The sequence below is a fragment of the Channa argus genome, chromosome 3 (genome assembly GCF_033026475.1).
Source record: "Channa argus isolate prfri chromosome 3, Channa argus male v1.0, whole genome shotgun sequence".
Lineage (NCBI taxonomy): Eukaryota > Metazoa > Chordata > Actinopteri > Anabantiformes > Channidae > Channa > Channa argus.
The window spans coordinates 19,228,712-19,249,111 of record NC_090199.1 but is presented as its reverse complement, the minus strand read 5'-3'; the positions used below and the strand labels follow the sequence as shown (position 1 = coordinate 19,249,111).

At 40.3% G+C, this 20,400-nt stretch overlaps 1 protein-coding gene and 1 non-coding gene across 10 annotated transcripts in view; one reads left to right on the top strand and one right to left on the bottom strand.

The window, feature by feature from the left end:
- Nucleotides 1–526: 526 nt before the first annotated feature.
- trnas-aga (transfer RNA serine (anticodon AGA)) lies at nt 527–608 on the bottom strand. The gene has a single exon. It is a non-coding gene; the product is annotated as a tRNA-Ser (tRNA).
- Nucleotides 609–1,316: 708 nt separating this feature from the next.
- LOC137123612 (nucleosome-remodeling factor subunit BPTF-like) overlaps nt 1,317–20,400 on the top strand; it is a 43,059-nt gene continuing 23,975 nt past the window's right edge. Inside the window, exons 1-16 of one of the 9 annotated variants that reach the window (XM_067497628.1) lie at nt 1,317–1,529; nt 1,617–2,507; nt 4,348–5,170; nt 7,447–7,498; nt 7,718–7,886; nt 10,129–10,368; nt 10,954–11,124; nt 12,084–12,272; nt 12,634–12,809; nt 13,017–13,196; nt 13,428–13,609; nt 13,849–13,980; nt 14,874–15,003; nt 15,549–15,684; nt 16,205–16,504; nt 16,738–18,760. In XM_067497628.1, the coding sequence (XP_067353729.1) occupies nt 1,934–2,507; nt 4,348–5,170; nt 7,447–7,498; nt 7,718–7,886; nt 10,129–10,368; nt 10,954–11,124; nt 12,084–12,272; nt 12,634–12,809; nt 13,017–13,196; nt 13,428–13,609; nt 13,849–13,980; nt 14,874–15,003; nt 15,549–15,684; nt 16,205–16,504; nt 16,738–18,760 (5,477 nt within the window). In that variant the 5' untranslated portion in view covers nt 1,317–1,529; nt 1,617–1,933. Of the gene's footprint in view, nt 1,530–1,551; nt 2,508–4,347; nt 5,171–7,446; nt 7,499–7,717; nt 7,887–10,128; nt 10,369–10,953; nt 11,125–12,083; nt 12,273–12,633; nt 12,810–13,016; nt 13,197–13,427; nt 13,610–13,848; nt 13,981–14,873; nt 15,004–15,548; nt 15,685–16,204; nt 16,505–16,737; nt 18,761–20,400 lie in introns of those variants that run through there. The other 8 variants (XM_067497633.1, XM_067497637.1, XM_067497630.1 and 5 more) reach the window with 8 other exon arrangements.

The window sequence follows — 20,400 nt, the reverse complement described above, 5'->3', positions numbered from 1 at the left end:
ATTCATAACATTTCTATATTTTAAAAAGCACCAGCTGGTGTTAATGCTGTGACTTATTTGTATATGGGCAACTAGTTAAATTTTTTTGAATAAATGTATAACTTCACATTTTAACATTTAGAATGGGATTTTGAATTCGTACCTATGAGAGTGTGTTGGGTTGTTTTGTTTTTTTTGTCTTCGTGAGGTCGGATGCACAAGGTAGGGTTGACTGTGATTTCAGTACACTTGCAAATGTGACAATTGAAGAATAGAAATTCGTACTGATAATTTATTAACTACTGTATGACCTTACACAAACACGTTTCAGCCATTGTTAGACACCTAAAATTTGTTGCTTTTACTTTTCTCTTGTCAAAAAATATTGCTGTGGCCTTGTTTCTGAGAATCCACCAGAACCCTGAAAAGGTAGTAACCGTGTGTTACAGTAATTGCAAAATGAGTTTTTCTGCCAATGAGTCGATGAAATTGCATTTCTGCGAACAACTAGCGTTGTCAAACTTAAAACGTTTGAAAAAAGGATAAACGTTGTCGGCAGGATTCGAACCTGCGCGGGGAGACCCCAATGGATTTCTAGTCCATCGCCTTAACCACTCGGCCACGACAACTTAGAATATTGGTCGCACATTTGTATTTAAATAAACTAATATGATATCAAACTGTTTATGGTTGCGACGTCATAATTAATAATTCTTAATTATTTTTCAATTTTCCTTGTGTTTAACTGGCAAACTAACGTTCTGTACTTTGTCCCTGGTTCATTGCGCCTGTAGCTAGCCACATTAAGAAGAGCACAAAAAAGCGGAGAGACAGTCAAAATTATATGTAAGTCATTAAACACAACGTCAGGTTAAAACATGTTGCTAAACAAAAAAGTGGCAGGTGTCGCCGATCAGCACAATGTGGTTATTGCTGTTGATGCGCATTACATTGGTTCAATACATTACAGCGCATGTTTCAGTCCAGCAGCATCGTTCCAGCCGTGTTTCAGCTCAGCTGAATTGCTTATAAGGAATAAAATAAGCCAGGTTGCCTTGTGATTATTTATATAAAATGCAGTGAGTCAATACATATATCACCTCTTTTTCCACATTCACGTCATTTAATACCTAAACAATATGTGCTGGTAACTTTCCCTACTTATATTTAGGTTCGTGTACTGTGCTGAATGTCGTATGCTTATCTTGTCGCCTCGCTTTGCTACGAGGACGATGGCGACGGGGCCGAAATAAACGATGATGCTGACCATACTCGCTCCACCTGTGATTTACACGACTCCGAGGGAGCAACCAACACTAATTAAGTACTACTGGCGGGTGGCTTTTGCGTGTATAAGTAATTTTATGAACTAGCACGGCAATTGCGTCTGTTGTAGAATTGGGAGTCACGTGACATCGCATCCACTCAGGCCTGTTAGAGACAAGTTAGAAAATGAAAACAACACTTCCCAGTGTGTCAAAGTGAATTCGTTGAAACGAAAACGTTTGAGTTTATTTCAGACGGTGTAAACTGAAACGGACAAACAGAAAGTATGTATATATTCGAATCTTCTGCTTATTTGATGTGTTGTACGCCACAGTAGTTATTTAATCGTTTTAATTGTTCTTTTATCCCAGCCTTTATTTTGAAGAACGCGGAATTCTACTTCCGCTAAACACACTATGTCAGTGTTTAGCTTGACGCAGCTCCGGGGCCTGCTGTGTTTTCAACGGAGGGAGAGCCAAGAAGAAAAATGGCGTCTGCAGGCGACCCAGAGCGGGACACCGGCCATTCAGTTTGAGCTTTCCACCCTGAAATTGAGACCGGGGCTTGGTGGGGACTATTCGGGAGCCGTACCCAGACATATTGGCCTTTTCTCCCCCGTTTTTCTCCGGTGTGCGTGGCTTATTCGAGCACCGAGATTGAAGTGGAACAGAAGAGACTCTCTCCTACAATGAGGGGGAGAAGAGGAAGGCCGCCCAAACAAGCTGCCGTGATGCGGGAAGGTTCACCCGGGCCAGTCCGCGGCTCTCGGGGCGGCAGGAATAGAGGGATGCGTGGACGGGGGAGAGGCAGGGGACGGGGCCGGGGCCGGGGAGGCAGTGGTGGCGTTTGCGGCACTGGCTCTGCGGAGGTGGATACAGAAATCTCCGGCCGAGAGAACTTTCATTCGTCCCGGGGCCGCAAGAAAGTTGGAGCCTCCGCCACTGCGGCGGCCGCGGCATCGCGGGGCAGAGGAGTCAGGGGAAGAGGCAGGGGGTCGAGAGGCGGCCGCGGCAGCAGAGGCGGAGTGAGGCGGCCTCAAACCAAGGTGGTCTACGACGACAACAGCGACGAGGAGGATGATAATTTAAGCTACAGGTCCGACGAAGATGAACTCCTGAACGACAACCCTTCGTCCGATCTTGAAGAAGAGGAGGCCTTGGGAAACGACTCTGACTATCTGGAGGAACTACCAGAGGATGATGATGCCAGCTACTGTACCGAGAGTAGTTTTAGGAGCCACAGCACGCTCGGTAGCACCCCAGGTACGTTCTTCTGCAAGTGCACGCACTTTAGCAAAGCATGCTTCGTTAATTAAAGTGTACACTGTATTTTTAGCTCAGTACAGAAACCAAGCCGCATTGTTCAAAATGGAGCTTGCACTCAGAAACGGGCCTTTGTTTACTGTGTGCTCTGCTGCTCGCTGGCTTGCAGATTTACTCCACGCTTCATCCAGCTCTCGTGTTTTTGACTTTTGTCAGATCAGCACATTTTTTGTTGTCAATTTATAATGAAGAACTTATTCGTGCCTTTTTAGGGAACTCTTTAAGGGCACTTTATTGAACGTTTTATACACATACACATACATGATATATGGACCGTGTCTGCTACTTTTCCTTCTTTTCATTCATTCAGTATTTCTGCTTATTTAGAACTTAACCATAGTAAGTCCTTGTTTTGCTATGTAAACTACTTGTTATCAAGACTTAATTGTAAATACTTTCTCCCATCGGTCTCACAATAACATTTTACAGATCTTCAATTTTTCCAAAGCCGTAATTACATTACCTAATTAACGTACCGTGGTTAACAAATGAATAAAGTTTTTACACACAATCCTAAAACCTATTCATTGCTCGATTTCTGAAGGCATGTATAGATTTTTGTCAGCTGCATAAAGCTATAAAATAACTTTGACAGGCCTTTTTCTCACTTGTTGCAAACAGCTCATTACGTTACGTGGTGCACCGTTACCATAGTAACCACTCATATTGATCAGGTGAACATCTTGGATCCATCGCTATACCAGCAATAATAATGCATGCAAATAAAGATTTTTCTTCCAAATAAGTGATGCATCAGTTACATTTGTGTTTCTTTAATATCACCCCCCCCCCTTTTGAGGGGGTAAAGTTTTGATAGTAACAAAAATATTCTTTGGAAGTGTCCAGTGTTTACACTGAAAGTTCAACATGGCAGACTAAGTGTGTATAGTCTTGTAATTTTATAGAATCTGTGTTTGGTTTCCTGGTGAAAAACCAGTGATGATACAGAATCCTAGACTAAGAAAAGCTCACAAGAAGCCTAGAAGCGCACACCCGTATCAGCTCCATAAGGCTTATTTTATGTAAATTAAATTTTTATCATCAGTAAATTGCAATGGCACACTAAAACTACAAGGATTTAATACAAATCATGTACTCTGGATCATTGCAGCCCTATTCAACATGACTGTGGTCAGAAACGGAAAATGTAAAGATAATGTATAAAGACACACAATCCAAAGCATATTTCTCCAGCAGAAACAAAAGCAGGCTTATTGTCTTGCAATGCTGTCGGCACTTTATGATTGCAAAGTTACAGAACGCAGTCCTATGACATCTTAAGGATCACAGAGAGGATTAGGCTGCATTGTCTAATGGTAAACATAATGGATGTTTGGAGTGCTGGCTTAGCTGAATGGCTACAATGCATGTAACAAAATTGAAAAAGTATGGTTTTGAACTATTCGTTTTATGTCGTACCCCCTCTGCACTTCACTGTTAATAAATGCAAATAACCCTTAAATATAATGTAAATTTTAATAAAAGGTATTGTTTACCATAGGTCATTCCATTTTGCTGTACTACATGAAAGTACACACAGTAACCATATTGATTTTCATTTCATTCTGCGGACACCTGCATTTGTGCTTTCAAATATCTCTATTTTAAACTCTTAAAGTTGCTGCCTCTAACCTTTGCATATATTCTAAACAATAGACAGATGTTCTACAGCACTTGCAGTTGTTATTATAAACCTCTCCTATGTCTTTTTATCATTTATGTTCCTACTTTTTCTCCCACCTCTCTACACTCCTGGCTTTCTCCTCTTCAATTCTCACAGGTCGGAGAAGAAGCCGGGCAATGCGACCACGGTCTCCCATCCTTGAGGCAAAGGACATTCCTACCTTGGAGCTTCCAAAGTCCTCTGAGGACCTCCTGGTTCCTACCTCGCATCTTCTCAACGTGTCTGCTGTCTACGAGGTCCTCCGCAACTTTGGCTCAGTGCTACGGCTCTCTCCATTCCGCTTTGAGGACTTCTGCACAGCACTGGCCAGCCAGGAGCAGTGCACACTGCTAGCAGAGACTCACATCTCCCTGCTCAAAGCTATTCTCAGGGAGGAGGACACTTCCAACACCACATTTGGTCCTGCTGACGTGAAGGACTCTGTTAACTCCACTCTGTATTTTGTGGATGGTATGACCTGGCCAGAGGAGGTGCGGGCATACTGTGAGAGTGACCCAGAGTATCGGCACATTCTGCCTTTTCTGGAGGGTGAAGATTACCCGTATGAACCACTGGAGAACAAAATTAAAGTTCTTCAGTTTTTGGTGGACCAGTTCCTGGCAACCAACATTGCCCGGGAGGAGCTAATGTCTGAAGGGGTGGTTGTCTACGACGACCACTGCAGGGTATGCCATCGTCTTGGTGACCTGCTGTGCTGTGAAACATGCTCAGCTGTTTACCATCTGGAGTGTGTAAAGCCACCATTGCAGGAAGTGCCCGAGGACGAGTGGCAGTGTGAAGTGTGTGTGGCACACAAGGTACCTGGTGTGGCAGACTGCATCCCAGAAGTGCAGAAGAGCAGGCCGTTTATTCGTCAGTTGCCAGTTGGTTATGATCGACACCACCGCAAATACTGGTTTCTTAACCGGCGCATTGTCGTGTAAGTTCACAATGTTTCGTTTATGTTCCACAGTTTTCACAGAGGTGTTTGTGTGAGTGGCTTCATCTTGTTACAGTGTTGCACATTGATGATTTAATTTTGAAAAGCTACTAAAAAAGTTTTAAAAGAAATTTTAAAAATTACACACATTTATGCAATATATTTTGTAGCACCTGTCTATGCAGCTGATGTAGCTCAATATTTGTGGGTCAATTTCTCTTTGTCCCAGCCTCTTTTCTGATTAATGGGGAACTCTGATATTTGTTATTTTCTCAAATAGATTGTAGGAAGCGTACTTTCGTACGTACTTTTATACGTACTTTCTCTTATCTAAGATACCTGTGTTTTCCTAAATCTGTGTACCCTCCGTTTGCCCTGTTTTAGACTGTTACAAATCTGTCCTCAAGTTCCCACCAGACTCTTTTACACACTATTGCTTAACCACATAATATTTCAATACATGTCCATTAAAAACTGTTGACATTAAAATAAACTTAAGCATAACCCAGGTCAGGAGGAGTATTATGAAACCAGGTCATTTGACCCATAATATGACCAGACTGACAACAGATTAACTGTCAGAAACACAAAGCCAAGTATTTAGAAACAAACACATATGCGTACACATTTCTTCAATTATATAGAACAAGTAATACATCATTGCAGTACCTAAACCTTAGTAATGAAGAAAAAAGCCATAAATTGTCAAACTGTGATGCTGGGAATGTTCCTAATGAGCTCATTAGGTGGGAGTCCAAGTTTGCATGTTGGTAAGACCAGCTGCTTTATAAACTAGGAATAAACTCACCCCTCTACAGGATATAACATAACCTCGCTATCAATGAGCATCGATCACTTATGTTAGCAAATTATCTTGACATTGTGCAGCCACAGATAGTGTGTGCAGCCGAATGTCTGCTACAAATATCACACAGAAGCATGATTACCTGTACAATGTAATATTTAGGAGAGTAGGTGGCTCGCGTATAGTCTTCACTGCATTCATTCTATTCTTTTTCTCCAAATTGGACCTGTGCATGTGCTGCATGACTGACTTAACTCTCCCTGCAGAGGCAGTGTGAACACGTTTTTCATAATGTGCAGTGGGTTAAGGTTTGTGTGTGTGTTTTCATTGGAACTTTGGAAGGATGCTGATTAGACATTACTGTCATATGGCCTCATGCCTTACAGTCTCTAAGCATGAACTATGCTAAGGAAACAGCAGACATATATTCTACTCTACAGCTTCGGCTACTTCTGCTACTGCTGCTTCTTCTTGTGTTCAACTTTACAGAACCTTAAGCTACCTCCTACAGGTATATGCATTTTTAAGGTAAACTTCTATCAAGGCTGACATTTCTAATTCTCAGTGTTCAGTAATATTGTTTATGCTGAGTAATCTCTTAATATTTATGTGGTTATTTCAAGAAAATTGTCAAACTATAATATTTTAATCTTCACGCATAATTCAACAAAACGCATCTGATTATACTAAGTGTGTAAAATGCATTGTGTTTTGTGTAGGCTATTTTCAAAATCCGACCATATCCACCCATAGTTACCTCTAACAGCTAAACATGTGCATTGCTCTGAATTGATTTCAGTTGTTATTGGGAAGTTGTTGCCAAGAGGCATATGAAGCCAGTCCTGCCCTTTAAAGTATGTTTTATAGTTGTGACATATGTTTTCATGTATGAGATTTATGGATTATTATAATAATCTAAGGTGCTCTATGTAGAATATGTCTCTAGAAATTTGTTTTATTGTGTTCCAAATTTTTAAATGTACTTGTCATCCTACCACTGTCTTCATTTATGTTTTGCACATCTGTTAACACCTGGTCCAGTTTTGTTGTTGTTATAGGAATTCTCACTAACATACAGCATTGCCTCACTACACAGACATTGAAATGGGCTTAACCCTTTCTGGGAAAGTCCATCTTTTTGACAATGATCAATTAGGCAGACTAACCATAAAATGAATATTCATAATAGATGATGGCAGTCTAGTATCCAGAATGCTTTTAATATCCGTATGTATGTTCGTATATATGATTTTGTTTAGGCTTTTTCATTCAGTCAGACAAAAGTCAAATGTTCCTCTTTACTCTGATAAATGATGATGATATCAAGATAAAAAGAATACCTCTACTGAAAAGACAATGGCCAAAAATAACATTAGTGCACATAGCTGAAAGCCTGTATAGGTATACATCTTCTAACCCTCCATTTTTTGTGTCCTAATGTATATCAATCATTTGTTTATCATCCATACAGTGAAGAGCATAGTGAGCAGGAGGACAAAATTATCTGGTACTACAGCACAAAGGTAAATGGGACTAATCTTTTTATTTATTTATTTATTTTTTCATTCTAACAAGTTATGCAACTGTTGGATTCTTACTGTGTTACAAAATATGCATGTTTACTAACCTGTTTGGACAAAATGCATCCAAGTATCATGTTTGTTTGCAGTCAAGCTGTCATAATATTGTGCACATTTTATTTATATTGCACTAATTGAAATCCTAAACTTTGTTTTTCTCAGGTTCAGCTAGCTGAACTGATAGATTGCTTAGATAAAGAGTACTGGGAAACTGACCTGTATGCAGCCCTTGAAGAGATAAGAGATGAGGTGCATGCACATATGGACATCACCGAGGACCTAACCAACAAGGCCCGTGGCAGCAACAAGTGTTTCCTCACTGCTGCCAATGGTAAGGAGTTCTATTTTTCCTTTTAATAATATTAACAAAGTTTCCGAAAATCTAAGATACATTCTGCTGCTGTGTTTAATCGCTGCTCAGAACGCAAGAAGGATTTCTTTAAGTCAATTATTTAGTCTTTGCTTTCTCTTGGCGGTCTTTCTTCCCACCCTTCACTCCTCTACGTGGTTCTCCACAGTGCTCATGAATGCCACCCAGTCATAGGTGGCTGCGTCAGCCCAACTGCTTTGTAACTTTACTCTTGCCCCAGAATGGCCAGTGTCCAACTCTTGAACTTCCCTTAAGCCCCTCATTCTTCCTTTTTTATTTGTAGGATGTCTGCCAAATCTGTGTGCATTTTTTTTTCCGGCTTACTGTGTTTGGGGAAACTATGCCTTTGAATAGATGATAATTCTTCTAAAAAAAGCGTCTTGTAAGGAAAAAATTCTCAATGGCAGTAGTCCAATATAATTTACAATACAGCCATAGAAAGAGAATATGCCGCAACAAAGAACAAATACAGCTTTTCTCAAACCTTTTCAAAGTGACAGCTGCAGCTTTATATGTGTGCTTTTTTTCATCCACTGTATGAACTAGCACAGCACAATTTTTACAAGTGTAAATAGTGGCATTTTAGCTCCTTTCTGCTAATTATACACAAGTCATTAATTGGTCAATGAGTTGGATAAATGCCCACGAAGAACTTTATGAGTATAATAAATTATAATCAGTGTAATGTAATACAGTTTAACAGCATCACAAATGGCACACTTTTAAATCACAGTTGAATCAACACCTTTTGTAAAACCGATTTAACAAACTACAACTATAACAAACTGACCATTATTACCTTATTTTTTTATTTTTTATTTTTTGTCCTTTCGGTTTATTCAGTTCAGGGTCACAGCGCATGTTGTCCATTGTCCGTCATTGTCCGCATGTTGATTTGGCACAGTTTTTACACCGGATGCCCTTCCTGACGCAACCCTCCCCAATTTTTACCAGGCTTGGACCGGCACTGCACAGCACAGGGAAATGGGCTGTTAGGGGTTCAGGGACTTGCCGGGACTGGGAATCAAACCCCTGACCCTGTTGTCCGTGGACGACTGCCTTACCAACTGAGCTACAGCCACCTTTTATTACCTTTTATGAAGGGCAAATTAATTGAAGGACTGTTGTATAAAGCAGCATTTGTTTTAAATGTAAATGTTCTGCACTTATATAGCGCTTTTCTACCTATTGGCACTCAAAGCGCTTTACACTGCTTCTTATTTACCCATTCACACTCACAATCACACACACATTCATTCACCGATGGGGGAGCTGCTATGCAGCTGGCCAACACTCACCGGGAGCAACTAAGTTGGGGTTCAGTGTCTTGCTCAAGGACACTTCGACATGTGACCAGAGGAGCCGGGGATTGAACCAACAACTGTGAGATTGGTGGACAACCGCTCTACCTTCCTGCGCCACAGTCGTTTTAGCTTGGTGCATCTTTCCAGCAAATAGACGTGATGCTTAATGCTCATTTTATCCTTTGTAATATCTTGGGTGGAATCTTATCTCTGCATCTCTTATCTCTCGAATCTCAGTTTACCCTCTATTTTCTGCTTTGTTATACAAATTGCCTATCTGTGTGGACAAAAGTTTTACATTGCTAGGTTTATCTTAATCTGTAATGGTGCTGCTGATGACTCATACTCTCATAAAGGGCTTTATAGTCTTCCTGTGTGTTTTAATGACCCAGTGTGTTCCCTTCAATATTATTATCACTGCACATATTTACACTATAGTCATAAAACAAAAAGAGGAATCACTAGAATTTAACTTTATTGTGGCATTTTTACTGCAAGTTAGAATTAGAGCAGCTCCTAGTCAACATAGACCATGTGTATTTTTTTCCATTTGCATGCAAATCATTTTATGTCAATTAGTTGCTATCACAGTTTATTAGTCTAAACATGGAGGTCAGTTAGAATGTAGTTCCATGTAGTTTGTCTACTAGTTTTGAGTTTAACTTTTTCTATCAACTGCCTGTAAACACCTGGGAAGTGAGGAGACAGTTGCTGGAGTTTAGGAGAGGAATGTTGTCTCATTCTTTTCTGATGCAGGATTCTAACTGCTTAACAGTCCTGGACCTTTGTTGCTGGATTTTTTTGTTTTGTTTTATGATGCACTAAATGTTTTCTATTGGTCTTCATATCATACACTAATAGACTAAAATAGAGTTTTGTTTACTGCTTAATTTATCTAGAGGAAATCCTTGAGCGGCTACGCACTAAGAAGGAGGAGGAGCTGGAGGAGGTTAAAAAACGGGCTGCTGAGGAGGCCCAGAAGGCACGTCTGGAAAGGGAGAAGAAGGAGGTGGATGTGGAGAAAGAGGATGAAGGGGCCGAGCTGAAGGATGAGGGACAGCAGGAGGGCAAGTTCAAAGAGGAGGAGGAGACAAAAGAAGAAGACCAGGAGGAGAAAAAGGATGGCATCAAAATTGAAGGTAAATGTTTATATCTCACAAAGTATCTGATTAAAATTTGTAAATGCTTAGACAAAATTCCTAATGAAAGTATTCAGTATCATATAATTACTTTAATTAGTATAATTCAGTATCTTCATACGTAACATGAAAAGCTCCTATTTACACATTGTCTGTCAGCACAATGGTGTAATTAACTATTGATTAAAAAATTAGCACTGTTTTGGCTTTTGATGAAATGTAAATTCTGTAACAATTATAGTTCTCACAGTGCACTAGTTATTATGGTCAGTATGCTGGACATGTAATATCCAGTGCAACAGAGTCATACAGAATAATTAGACATGTATTGCACGGACAGCAGAAAAATATCATTATCGAACATCTTGGCTTAAGTGAGTTGACAGTAAATGTTACTGGTTGGCTAAAGCGTGTTTAATTGAACTTAAGAGCCTAATGAGTACTGTCCATATGTGTTTATAGACATGTATTTTTGTGTTGATCTTTTAAAGCAAACTAGAGATAGCATATGTAGCTTTGCTAAAACATCTCAAATTAAAACTGAAAATAAACAATATTTACATCATTGCTGCTGTTCATCTGTAGTCATTGAAACTCCATCCACTGGCCAAGAAGCCTCAGACGGACCTATACCTCCAGCAGCTTCTGTTCCAACACAGTCCACCACCATGAGCTCTAGCCTGGCTACTGAGGTTCCAAAGCACCCTGCCTCCTCTATGGGAGGTTCCCATATGGAGGTGTCTAACAACAGTGAAGGTATACAGAGATATTTTCGGGTTTAGCTGACCTCATTAGGTTCCATGTGGGGTCTTCTAAGAAGACAGAATTATATGATGAGACACATACCCCTAGCGTCTCCTCTGACTTGTGTTTGCCATGTAATTTGCTGGTATCGTGACAGTTTCCCAGACTGACTCTTCTTGCATGTGCCCCTCATTTCATCAGTTGGATTTTATGTTCAGTCGTCCAGTTTATTTCTTGAATTCTGGCTTCACCCTCGAAACACATTTGGCCATTCAGCTGTTAAAATCTCCTACTTTCTTTTTCTTCAAAGATCTAAGAAGCTGATTGCAATCATTGATTTGCAATCAGATGGCATTGTCACTGCAATCGTCATGACTAACAGTGAGTCTCAGTTGACTGAGAACAATAATTGCTGTTTAAATTTTGAAGTAACTCTTATAAAAAAACTTTTTTGGCAGCTTGCCTGTAGTTTGCGATTTTTGATTACACAGCTTTTTGTTTACATATTGCCTTTTTTAGAAAATGTTTATTGATGATCTACATACTATTGGTTTTCCATATTGGTGTGGTCATGTGTTTGCAAACCTTGCTGAAGTCTTGCCTTGATTTGTTGTTCGTAGCGCTCAAGCTATCCATCCTTCCACTTGTACTGGTTATTTTGTGCATTGTGCATGACTTCTCAGTAGAGGGAGCCACAGTCTTAACCATTTTAAAACTAACTAAAAATAAGAGACTCTTTCTTCACAAAGACTGGGCTGTTCAGAACCTCCTATTTATTGATCAGAGTTAACTTTAATGCTGCAATGCTGCTTTTTCTAGTTCAGTAAAATTAGTCTGGGAAAACACCTGCTTCTTGCTGGAAAAACGAGATGTCTTCAGAAAGATGTCTCAGATGACCACTGATTACAGCAAGAGCAGTATAATAAAGACATGCTGGAGCTTAATAGTAAGCACTGTTTTTTTCTGTGTAGCAGAAAACCAATCATCAGATTCTGCCCTTGTCAGTGGAGATGGCGTCCCCAGTCTGAGCCAGCCCTCCCAGACCAGCGAAGAGAACAGTAACAGCAGCATGGGAGGTGGGGTACCTCCCAGGGGGGCTGAACCCCCAGACCTAGCTGACAAGTCCTCCCAGTCGTCCCTGGCGAGCCTTGAAGACACAGGTTTGTCAAAAAGCATGTGATGATTACATTTTATTTGATATCGATATCATAGCTGCCTTTTACTGCTAATATTTTATACTTCAGTTGAAATCTAACCTTGCTACATGAAACCAGGAAAGTTTAAAATGACTGTACTCTGTATTTAGATGTTTCATGCATTCCACTCCAATAGGTCTTAACACGAACTAGTGGCTCAGGCTGTTTTCTCTCTAAGAGAATGACAGTACAAACATAATGTTTTTTACATGAAACCGCAGCTTAAGGGGGTGGGTTATTTTTTATTTTTTCAGTAATCTCTGCACATCTTATCGCTTGAGTTCAAGTAGCATTTCTGTCTTTTAAACGGACATTACATTTCCAGCTGACAGTAAAGACTTGGCCAATGGTGAGACAACAGGTCTCAGCAATAAGAAGTCCTCTGCAACTCGTATGGTGACTCGGCTGAGGAACCCAGATAGCAAGCTGAGCCAGCTTAAGAACCAACAGGTGGCAGCTGCTGTTCATGAAGCCAACAAGGGCTTCAAGGAGGGCAAAGAGGTGATAATCAATGGATAAAAATTATTTTGCTCTTTCAGATAAAACGTGAAAAATTTTTACATTGGTGCATTGACCAGATTCATTGATTTGTCCCTAAAGCTCTGTTCAATGTTGCAGTCATTAATGAGTACTCCTATTTCATTTTCAGGAAACCAACTAGCGGCTATGTTTAAATGGAATTTATATTTTCGAATTTTTTTCCTATAGGTGCTAGTAGTAAATGCACAAGGTGACATAACCCGTGTCAGCACACGTAGCAGCAAAGAGGTGGTGATGAAGGGTACCATCAGCCAATATTTTAAGCTTGGCCAGGAGGGCAAGTACCGCGTCTATCATAACCAGTACAGCTCCAATGCCCTGGCCCTCAATAAGCACCAGCACAGAGAGGCAAGTAGCACAAGTGCTTTTTTGAATCATTGCTAGGTCTCCTTTTATTATTATCTGGGATCATATTTCTATGTTAGTCCAGTGACACTTCAGCCCCCTTGTTTAGCAGTTTTCAGGGTGGACCACTTATTAGTCAGACATTTAATGGGGGAGCTGACAGAGAAACATCTCTATTCTTTTAGATGGTTAAGCTTATTTCCTGACTAAAATCCGCTTTGTGTCTTTCATCAGGACCATGACAAGAGGCGGCATCTCTCTCATAAGTTTTGCATGACACCAGCAGGAGAATTTAAGTGGAATGGTTCTATTCATGGCTCTAAGGTTCTGACCATCTCCACACTAAGGCTCACCATCATTCAATTAGAGAACAATGTTCCAGCACCATTCATGCACCCTAACTGGGCCTCTCACAGGTATAGATCAGGATTATATATTACAATTCAGAAATTTATGTAGCTGTAATTTCTTTTATTGAATTTAAAAAATGTTCATTGGGTCTTGGTTTTAGCATTTTCATTTGTCAGTCAGGTCTTCTTTCATTTAACTTTAAATAAAAGCAAGTACACAACTGTGGCATTTTTACTGAAAGTAACAGCACAAAAGAGAAAAAGTGAGAGACTTTGTAAAGTGAATGTCTTGACATCTTTTGTAGGTCTAATTGGATCAAAGCAGTTCAGATGTGTAGTAAGGCCAGAGAGTTTGCACTGGCTCTGGCCATCCTGGAGTGTGCCATCAAACCTGTGGCAATGCTGCCTGTTTGGAAGGACTCACTGGGCCATACCAGGTACACACATAATATATATATTACATAGTTTGTACAGTATGTATTGTACATAATATATTCACTCTACGTATATTATTACATCTGTGACAGTACATATTGATACAGTTTCTCAGACACACTAAGTAACAGTGAAATAAAAATCATTCCACAAGGTCGGTTTTAATGAAAAACATTCAGAGAAACACTCAAACAAGCATTCATTGCATGTACACAGGGGATGTGTGGTCAGTTTAGCAGGCAGAGGCGATCATAACCGGTTCAGATCAAAAGGCCCACCCTGGCTGTGAGGCATAATATTTAGACTGCAAGTCCAGTACCACCCACCTCTGCCTCTACTACTGGTTCAACACCACAACGCCCCTCTAAAGAAGTTATTGTCCAAGATCTCACAAGGTGTGTGTGTGTGTGTGTGCGTGTGTGTGCGCGCACTTCAGACTGAACTGTGAGCATCGAAGTAAGAGACAGAGCTGCAGAAGTTGTGAGCTTAATCAACTTGTAGTATGTGTGTGTGTGTGTGTGTTTCATGGAACTGTTCCAAAATCAACTGTGATCATTTCATCTTTATTCAGCACTTCAACATTCATGATCATGAATGATGTGTGATCAATGATAGGTTTTTGTAAAGGTGTTTCAATGTACAATTTTGAGCTCCTAAATAATAAATAGGTAGGCTGAGGGGTTAAAGAATGGTTGTTGTGAAGTCACATTTGTACAGAATTTAAAATATGTAGTGTGAATTATACAAATCACAACCTTGTTAGGATGAATACATTCAACAGACTGACAAATTATAAAGACAGCCTAAAATGTTCAACAATCTTAGTTGTAAATTCAATTAATTTTCAATTTAAGAGCTGCAGGCTACAATGAATAACAGTTGAAAAATTTTTCAGGTTAAATCGCATGACATCCATGGAGCGAGAGGAGAAAGAGAAGGTTAAGAAGAGGGAGAAGAAGCTGGAGGATGAAGAGACAATGCAGCAGGCCACATGGGTCAAGTACACTTTTCCAATTAAACACCAGGTAGGTCACATGCTCACTAATTTTCTGGTGCAATGGATTAATTGTACTATCATGACCTCCTGATCAAAAGCAATTGTTGCACAACTACATACGTTCAATGTTGTGCTCTGTCCACTCATTTACCTGCTCTTAGGAAGTGTATGTAAAATGACAGGAGCTCTGCTTTTGTAGGATAATAAAAACATTTCCGTTTTGTTGTCTGCATTAACCCATCAAACACTGATATTAATAATGATAATAATATTTCGGACTAGTCTACCTCCAGGTTGAGACATTATTGCCTAGACAATTGACTAATTGCATTTGGAAACACTGGATTGTATGTTCTGCGTAAGTGCATAAGTAACCATCAAGGGCTCTTCGATGCAAAAAGTTGAGCTCTGCTGTGAGTCATTTCCCTCACCAATGATCAGTGTGTGTTTCTCTCTTTTTCAGCACGTCCTCTCTTTTGCAATTCACTATTCTCCTTTTAAGCTTTTGCATTCTCATTTCGTTCTTTATCCCTCTTTTGCTCATTCTTTTTTCTTTTCTTGTGTCCTATGAAGGTGTGGAAGCAGAAAGGAGAAGAGTATCGCGTTACAGGCTATGGGGGCTGGAGTTGGATCAGTAAGACTTATGTGCAGCGGTTTGTCCCCAGGCTTCCCGGCAACACCAACGCCAACTACCGCAAAGAACTGGAAGGTTTGGAATGGGAAACTTTAGGGCCTACAATGTGGTTTCAGTTATTTGGATTTTAGTTTTCTGTAATTTAAAGTCTCTGTGACTCTGAGAGTGAATTAGTCTCTTGTTTAGTAATGTCAGCGATGTCATTGTGTATGTGGGTTGGACTTCAGAGATTACATTTCTCTTTTGATGTGTTTTTATACTGTAATTGAGTTTCTAACAAACTGTCCAAATTGTACTCACATTTGTCTAAACTTTGATAAGAGTTCAACTTATTTAGTTGACTCTGAAGCCAAATCAGAGACTCCAAGCATATGTAGTTTGTGTTCTGTTTTCTTAATTCCACTTTGTGCATTTGTTTCAAATGCAGTGTCAAGCATTTTCCATTACCTTTTATAAGGTTTATGTATGTTCAAAGTCTTGAGCACTTCTGCACTTGAACAGCAAATTTTCAGTGAGCCCAGGTGAATTTTTGAAAGAAACTAATTTAAAAAAAAAAATAAAAAATCTTCTCTTGTTTGTTTTTTTTTTTTCAAAGATGCTAAACTTGGCAAGAAATGTACCCTGTTGGACTTGAGTCGACGGCCCAGTGTAGCCACACCAGAAGCTCAGGGAACTGCTGCTTCAAGCAGGGAAACAAAAGCTCAAGACTCCCTTAACGTCTCCCAGCCTGGGTCAGATTGTCTGACATCTGTTGAGGTTATGGACTCTAATGAGAGGATAGAGGAGGAAAAAAAAGTTGAAGAAGATAAAGAAAAGTTGCAGGAATCATCTGCAGAGGAATTGGCGGCAAAGTTGGAGGTGGATCCCATAGAATCACGAACAGATGAAGAGCAAAGTATGACAGACTGAGCTTGGCGCCCAATAGCATTGTATTTAATTGCATGTACACTATGATTGCTGCTTAGCAATTTATTTGTACAAATATGTTTGAGCTATTTTCACTTTAACATTGAGTATCTTGCAGTCTCTTTCATTGTAGTCTGAAAACTGATGACAAATTCTATGTACAGTGATTAAGTCTTGTTTATTTTATCAATGCAAATTAAGTCAGAATTCTATATTTTTTAGGATCCAGTATTGAGGCAGATAAGGCTCTCGTGAAGGAGGAGCCTTCTCAGAGACCCTTTAACTACGATGTTGTGGATGTCAGCAAAGGCTTCCTCACCCGCGTTGCCTACAAGAAAAAAGTAAAGTCCTCCAAGCTGGACAGCCTGCTGGAGCGTCGAGTAAAGCAGCATGTTATTGAAGAGAAGCAGAAGGACCAGGTGTCTGCCTCCAAACCCCAGACTCCTACACCTGTTTCATCCACTTCATTATGTGTTCAGAGCACTCCAGTCCGGCCACGGTCACCGCTCAAGCCCAGTGCACTTGCTCAGACACAGCTCACACAGGGCGAAGCTGTTAAAACAGAGGACGAATCTTCCACAACTGCACTGCCAGAAGAAGCTGAAGGGGAGAGGCAACCTGAACTCTCTAACACTACAAATGAGATTGTCACTCCTCCTCTTCCTTCACCTGTTCTGGACTCCACACCCAAGGACGGTTGCAGTACAGGTCCTTGTGGAAATCCAGCTTCGGTACAGACCCTAACCAACTCCCAGCCCCAGGAAATGGAAACAGACTTTGTGGATAGGACTATGGGGCCTAAAGAAAGTAATTTTGACAGTTTAGGGCAACAGGGCAATAAGCATTTTTATGTAGAAGAAAGTGCAGCACAGAGAACACGTAGCTCTCTAGAGCTAGCCAGTGTTGCTCATGTTCAAGATATGGGGTCTGAGGTGCCAAACATGAAATTTGACACTGTAAGGACATCTGTAAGTTCTGTTGGTCAAAAAAGCAGTCAGAACATGCTCCTTTCTAAAACTCTTCAGCAAGTCCCAGAACCTTTAAGCTCAGTCCATTCCTGCCCTGAGGAAAATGGGACAAATGAAAAGCAAGAACATATGCAAGGTAACACTCCCAAGTCAGTTTCTCCTCTCGCTCAGGTAAATGGTAATGATGGCTTGGGCATTGAAAGCATGTTGATAAACTCTGTAATGTGCTCAAATAATGGTGTATTCACAAGCAATCCCCAACCCAAAGTCAACAGCACTGGTAAGGTTGAAGAACAAGGACCTGTTGTCTCACTGAAGGACTGTACAGAGCAAAAGCCTGTAGTGAACGGGGATATGGCCCCTTTAAACGACAGTACAGAGGCTGGTGAAGAGAAACCTAGCCTAGCTTCTAAGGTGGAGGTAGAAGGTAAAATAACGATACTGGACCAGGACTACAAACCTCCACTGAAGATAACAAGGTTGGAAAACAAAATAGACGTACTCGGAGCTACTACTCGGAGCACCCCAGATCACAACAACTCATCCCCATTGGAGTGTGTAGAGGCCAAAACTAATCCTGTGGTCAAGATCATAAGAATGGCACCCTCTCCTATACCTTCGGCAGAGGAGTCAAGTTTAAGCAACGACTTCATAGAAGAGAATAGCAACAGTGAGGCGACAGAACCACTAAAGGCTATAATCACTCAAATCACCACAACGTCCACTACCACAACAACGGTAGTTTCCACAGAGATGACGATGGCTAAGGCACCTTCAAAAGCATGTGGACATACAGTGTCAGCAACAGAAAGCAGTGCAGTGTCCACTCTTACGACCATGACCAAAACAACTGTGACCAAAGTCTGTTCCTCTGGGCCCAATGTTCAGTCAGAAGATAGCCAGTGTGAAACAGTGACACAAGAGCAGAAGACAATACTCGCAGCAGTAAGTAAGTCAACAACTGATGCCAGTGGTAAAACATCACTAACCTCTGTTACTGTGAGTCACGAGGGCTCTTCATCAACAAAAGGTCGCGTCCGCCTCGTCAAGTTCTCTCGCACCAAGAAGACACGCTCAGACACAGCTCTTCCTTCTTATCGCAAGTTTGTCACCAAAAGCAACCGCAAGAGTATTTTTGTGCTGCCACATGATGAGTTGAAGGTGCTTGCGAGGCGAGGCGGTTTCCGTGAGGTGCCTGTATTTAGCTACAATGCCAAGCCAGCCCAGGACATCTGGCCATATCCATCACCCAGGCCCACATTTGGCATCACGTGGAGGTAAGCTCGATCTCACGTTGTTTCCCCCCACAAACCAGAGTTTCTTGCTGAACACAATGGTCACTGAAATCTTCATTTTGTCTGTGATACACACATTGCTCACTTTTTCACAAAATGGTGCCTCTTATTCAGTAGAAAAAAAAACTCACTGGTTAAGTTCCTCCATGGTGAAATCCTCTGCATTTGAAACATTTTAGCTTTTCAACTGATCAAGGGGACTCTGGACTATACTCAAGTTTTAAGGCCATCATTTTCTTTTAGAGCATTGGGTGTACTCTCTTTGTGTAGAGGAGCAAAAATGCAACACTAGGAGAAAGCATTGCAAACGCAAGGATTTAAACTAACTAACTAATCCTTTACTGTGACTTGACAGGCATAACACAAAATTACTTCTGGATTTACTGTTAGACAGTATGAATCCATATTTAAATGATAAATTGCATTACTAAACCCTAAAACTTGCCCTTTAATATGTACCAATTCTGTCTCCCTCCCACCCTGAAATCTTAAATCCAACTGAAACCCTTATGATCTCACTCTTTTTGTTCACTTGATTTACTTGAAACAGCATATAATTTCTAATACTATTTCTACTGGTATTTTGTGCTTGTTACAGACTTGCATGTTTAATTTTACGTAAACAGCTCTCTTGTCTATCAGAAAATCTGATTGTTTTTTTTTTTTTTTAATTTAATTTTTTTTTCTCATAAAAAAACAAATTATCGCAGGGAAAAAAAACACAGTTTTTTCATCATCTACCTTTAAACGCTCTTCTGGTTTTGTCAACTGTACTGTGTCCTGTTGATTTGCTGATCATTATTACTTCCTCCTCATTGTCCACCAGTCAGGGCTTTGGCCCTGAGTAATGTTGTCACACAAGGACCTGTGTTTTTTTTTTTTTTTTTTTTTTTGACCTCAGAGTTCCAAAGCAGACATGAATCATCTGGTGGTCGGAGAAGTGTCAGGATGTTCACTTTTTGCAAAGACCAAGCCCTACAACCCAGGGATATTTTTCTGCCTGCGGTTACACATGGGGAAGGAAATGTCTACCAAACCCCATTCACACAGCTTTATGATGACAATTTTGTAATTTTTGTAGATATTTAAAATGACTGTGTTCTAAGAGCCAGGGTCATTCTCAAAAGAGCTGCCTTGTGTTAATGATCCAAGAAAGGAGTATTTTAGTTCTAAATGAATGTTGATGAATGATATCCTCTCATTTATTTGTGTATTTCGAACACTATATTACACCCAACAGCATTAAATAAACGATAAAAACTAAAATGCACAAACTTTTTCTTAGAAGTTGGCAGCCAGTTTTTTGTTTGTCACAGAAATTGACACAAGGAGGCGGCAACTAAAAACACTGATGATTTGTTGCACTGTGCTAATGAACATCATACTACCAGACAATAGGGGATACCAGTAAGCCTTTTGTGAGCCTTTAGCTGTACAACAACTTATCTATTTTTCTTATTTTAAATTAAATGTACGCAACTGACATTTATTGTTCCATGGCTTTCTCTCATTATAGCCAAATTTTGTTAGCTTCTGCAGGTGTATAAGTGTCAAGTAGAAAATGACACACAATGCTTGAACAGCTGTTTACTTGTAACTCTATATGACCTCTGGGTTGTGTT